The 5,093-nt window shown below is 48.5% G+C and overlaps 1 protein-coding gene across 1 annotated transcript in view; it reads right to left on the bottom strand.

Moving 5' to 3' along the window:
• Positions 1–801: 801 nt before the first annotated feature.
• FOXI3 (forkhead box I3) overlaps positions 802–5,093 on the bottom strand; it is an 18,535-nt gene continuing 14,243 nt past the window's right edge. Inside the window, exons 3-4 of the mRNA XM_014453213.1 lie at positions 4,727–5,039; positions 802–1,418 (exon numbers count right to left, since the gene is read on the bottom strand). Of these exons, the coding sequence (XP_014308699.1) occupies positions 802–1,418; positions 4,727–5,039 (930 nt within the window). The remainder of the gene's footprint in view (positions 1,419–4,726; positions 5,040–5,093) is intronic.

The following is a 5,093-nucleotide window of genomic DNA, read 5'->3' as shown; positions in this document are numbered from 1 at the left end:
GCACGGCTGGTACCTGCATGGCCTGGAGTGAGCCACCTGACATCCTGGTGCTTCCCAGCCTCATATGAAAATGAGGCGGTAATATCACCTGTCTCCCAGGCTGTGCGGGTTAATGAGTGCAGTGTCCAGCAGCGCTGCCACACAGGGCTTGCTTGGGTAGTTTTATTGCTATTAGTATCTACCATGTACCAGATGCTGAGCATGAGAAAAGGGGACTCATGAGCTGGATGGAACTCATGGCTTTTGGGGGTTTCCCAGTACAGTATTTTCTAAACTTTAATTAGCAACCAAGAATTCCAATGGAGGTTTCCTATGAAAATACAGATCTGTCTTTTCTAGGAAAATCAGAATGCTGCCAGGCAGAAGGAAAGAATTAGCTGCCCACAGCAGCCTTCAATGGGTCAGTCCCAACTCCTCCCTGATGCTTCCAATGCCAATTGCTATCTTTTTCCTCCCCAATAACGTCATTCACTTTTTTTAGCTGGCCATGTACACATTTGAGCTTGTAACCCTGATCTACAGTGATGAACGGAACAGATGTGGTCCCTTGTCCTCACAGGGCTCACAGGTGCTATTATCGTAGGACAGAGTGGGATGGCTATCTCTTCAGGGAGGCCCTACCCTGAGCAACCTGGAGAAGCTTGCTGGGTTGTAGGAAGAGTTGTCTACTATACCCAGGCTACTCCCAGGTGTGTTAATGGACCAGATCAGCCAGGAGCTCCAGAGAAACGCAGAACCTGCTCCAGATCAGCCGCCTTGGAACATGGATTTTAACAAGATCTCAGGTGTGCATCTTCAAGTCTATACCTCAGAGCCCTCCCGCGGGTAGATGATGCTGTTGACCATGCTGAAGTTGTAGAAAGGCGGGCTGAAGGGACTGCTCTGCCCCGCACCAGTGCTGGCAGGGAAAGGGTTATAATAGGAAGATCTCTGGCTGCTGCCGTTGCTGGTGCTGGTGCTCAGTTGCAAGTTGTCTGAGGCTTCCGAGACGGAGCTGGCGGGAAACGTGCTGCTGGAGGGCAGGTGGGCCCCCTGGATCCCTAGGGGGTGGCCACCAGCGACAGCTCGCTGGGTGCTCCCACTGCTGCTGACACTCAAGGTGCTGAGGCTGCTGAAGAAGGTGTTGAGGCAAGGGGTGGAGGTGAGCACAGGCCCTCCAGGGGAGGAGACACTCTTGGAGCCCTCAGGAGGCTCTGGAGACTGGGAAGGCCTCAGCAGAGCAGAGGGGCTGTCTCCTTCCGGCTTCCCACCCGCTCCAGCCCCTAATCCTGAGGACAGACCCTCTTCCGATTTTGACGTCCCTGCAGCCACTGCAGAGCTGCTGCTGGCCTCAGAGCGGCGCTTTCGCTTCCGGCGGAAGTTCCCGTTATCAAACATTTTCTCACAGTTTGGATCCAGGGTCCAGTAATTACCTTTCCCTGTGGAGATGAGAAAGACAGGTGTTAGAGAAGGAGATAGTTTATGCCTGCTCATTCAGCTTCTATTTCCAGAGAAGGAGGGCAGACTTTCATTAAACGCTGATGAAGATGCTCAGTCCACTATACTGTCTAGAGCAGCGGTTCTCAACCTGTGGGTCGTGACCCCTTTGGGGGTCGAACGAGGACCCTTTCACAGGGGTCGCCTAAATACATCCTGCATATCAGATATTTACATTACGATTCATAACAGTAGCAAAATTACAGTTATGAAGTAGCAACGAAAATAATTTTATGGTTGAGGGTCACCACAACATGAGGAACTGTATTAAAGGGTCGTGGCATTAGGAAGGTTGAGAACCATTGGTCTAGAGTTATCCATATGGGGGAGATTTTATTTACCTTCAAAGAGAAATCTGGAACAAAGAGGTTCTATCTGCCTTCACCTCCTCCTGGCAGTGTCTGCTACTTAAATTTTAAAACCTAATTCAATTCACAAGGCACTTATAATTACCCAACACCCTCCCTTCTAGATCCAAATGGAGTGGCCTCGCAAAATCCTGGTGCTACTTAATAGGGATAAGAATAGCCCCCACCTCATAGGTTGGTTGAGAGGATTAAATGACATCTTTGCCCAGTAGCTGGCAGCACACAGTAAGCAGTGCAAAAACAGTATCTGCTATCATTGTTATTTGCTGAAAGTATATAACAATTGTCCCTAAAAATACTCCACTGGAAAAAAGGCAACCTCAAATACCCAATCCTGTGCCTTGCTGAACAAAAAAGACAGCAGTTAGTACTCAGCAACCACCTGTATTAGCGTCTTGGATGGCATGTTTGGAGGACAAGGGAACGCCTCTCCTAGAGCCTCTGTATCCCTCACCCTAGGCAGGAGGTGCCCCCATATCTCTTCCAGGTTCTCCCTCCACTGGGCAAATCTCAGGGATCAGGGCCCCATTTAATGCAGGCAGTGCTAGTCTCCTGCTTAGAAAATGTGACTCACAATTTATCTAACACAATCATCTTGGAGGATTTTATCTTCCCAAAGCTCTTTTCACTTCTGGCAAAATCAACTGTCGGTGTTGAAAGTACTATTAAGCACTTATTCTGTACTTAGTGCCTTGCATGGACAGCCTATGTTACTCCTCACAGCTCCATGGAGATAGGTAATTTATTGCCTCCATTATCTCAGATGGGAAACCTGAGGTGCAGACTGGTTAGTAACCTGCCGTATTCCCAGTTAACAACAGTAGAGCCAAGAATGCTCTACCAGTGATGGCGAACCTTTTGAGCTCGGCGTGTCAGCATTTTGAAAAACCCTAACTTAACTCTGGTGCTGTGTCACATATAGAAATTTTTTGATATTTGCAACCATAGTAAAACAAAGATGTATATTTTTGATATTTATTTTATATATTTAAATGCCATTTAACAAACAAAAATCAACCAAAAAAATGAGTTCGCGTGTCACCTCTGACACGCGTGTCATAGGTTCGCCATCACTACTTCTAGATCTAGACTCTGCATACCTCACTACCTCCACAAACTAACACACACGCCTCACACCCATTTTCTCCACTGACACAGTCTCTGTAAAAAGTCTCAGAAAAAAATGTATTCACAACTACCATCTCAATAATGCCCTCACCTATCAGGGTAATTATATTGTGCCACCTTCATACCAAGCACTTTGACAAGACACTCTACAGATCCTTGAGCTTTTGGAAGGTCTGAGTAGTGAATGTAAAGTTTACGTGACCATCTCAGGTGCTTTAGAGGCAGAGTTGGAAGATGCACATCTAGAACTGCACGCCTGGTTCAATGCAGTAATCACCAGCCACACGTGGCTGATGGGCATCTGAAAAGTGGCTAATCCGAAGCAAGATGTGGGGTAGGACACACAGGGTTCTGAAGACTTGGTACCAAAAAGTAATATGAAGTACCTCACTAATAATTTTTATGTTTGTTATAGGTTGAAACAAATTTTGTTTTACATAAAAAAAAACACATTAAGATGAAATTCACCGGTTTCTTTTTATTAATGTGGCTACTAGAAAACTTAGTCACGTGGTTTATACTGTATTTCTATTGGAAACCACTGCTCTCCCATGACTTCAGGTACGAGTACTCTAGGGTATTTATATAATTTACCCAAGATTCTAAATCTCCGGAGTGTGCAACTGAAAGGGTTTCTATTCTTTTTCTTTTTCCATCACAACTCTGTCCATACCTCCCTTGTCCTGGGCTCCATCTGAAAACCTCAAGTAGGATTCTGTTTCTCTCTCGTTTTCAGCTTTTCCCCACCTCCACTTCCCAGGTAGAGGGAAACAATTACAGCACTCCACTGTACCCCAGCCCTCTTCACCTCAGGGCTCAGATCAGAAAGAAGCAAATTGGGGGCGGGGGAGTTAATTTTTTGCATTTTCAAATACTTAAAGTACGAAAACCACAATTTGCAGGACTCAGCTGAAGCTCTCTGATCCCTCTGCCCCGTCTCGTGTCTTTGCCACTTATCCTCTAAGCAACGGTTCTCAACCTGTGGGTCGCGACCCCTTTGGGGGTCGAACGACCCTTTCACAGGGGTCGCCTAAGACCATCGGAACACACATATATAATTACATATTGTTTTGTGATTAATCACTATGCTTTAATTATGTTCAATTTGTAACAATGAAAATACATCCTGCATATCAGATATTTACATTACGATTCATAGCAGTAGCAAAATTACAGTTATGAAGTAGCAATGAAAATAATTTTATGGTTGGGGGTCACCACAACATGAGGAACTGTATTGAAGGATCGCGGCATTAGGAAGGTTGAGAACCACTTTAGAACCACTAAAGGTAGGCAGAGGATCTGCTTTGTGAAGGACACCAGAGGCTCAGGAAACGTGCTGGTGCGGGAGGCTCTCACCACCTCTTTTGTGAAACGTGATGGGATTCTCAGCTCAACCGAATCCCTTTATAGTCGCTTTCATCTGAGAGCTCACTGGTTCTCAGTCTACTTCCCCTCCAGCGGCACGGGCTCAGACCCGCCAGCCTCTCCGAGTGGAGACTGGAAATTGGGGGTGAGGGGCGAGCTTCTCCCTCCCCGGGTCCTCTGAAACTTTTCTTTGTCCTGTGGTTTCTCCTCGCCCCAATCAGACGAAGTTTGGGTGGTTATCCCTCCACTGGCTCTCATCCCCAGTTAGAACCAGAAGACTCCGCATGGATCTCAAGTCAGCCACGCCGTGAACACCCACCCACCCTGTCCGCGCGCGCTTCCCTGCGCTCCGGCCCGGAAGGAAGCACCTGTCCAGCCGCCCTCACCTGGGTCATCCTCGTCGCGGGGCACCTTCTTGAAGCAGTCGTTGAGCGACAGGTTGTGGCGAATGGAGTTCTGCCAGCCCGCCTTGCTGCGCTGGTAGAAGGGGAAGCTGTCGGCCACGTACTGGTAGATGTGGCTGAGCGTGAGCTTGCGCTCGGGCGCGCTCTGAATGGCCATGGCGATGAGCGCCGAGTAGGAGTAGGGCGGCCGCACCATCTTCATCAGGTCCTCGCGGCTGGCCATGGACAGCCAGCCCAGGTCGCAGGGTGCGGCGGGCCCCCGAGGGCCCGGTGGGGCGGCCCGGGCGAAGGAACCCTTTTGGCAAGGCAAAGGTCCGGGCGCGTACGGCGGTTAATGAAAGGCCCGGGG

Source organism: Myotis lucifugus, unplaced genomic scaffold (genome assembly GCF_000147115.1).
Source record: "Myotis lucifugus unplaced genomic scaffold, Myoluc2.0 scaffold_21, whole genome shotgun sequence".
In the NCBI taxonomy this organism is placed as follows: domain Eukaryota; kingdom Metazoa; phylum Chordata; class Mammalia; order Chiroptera; family Vespertilionidae; genus Myotis; species Myotis lucifugus.
Note: the sequence above shows the minus strand (reverse complement) of the source record. Positions and strands in the feature narration are given on the sequence as shown.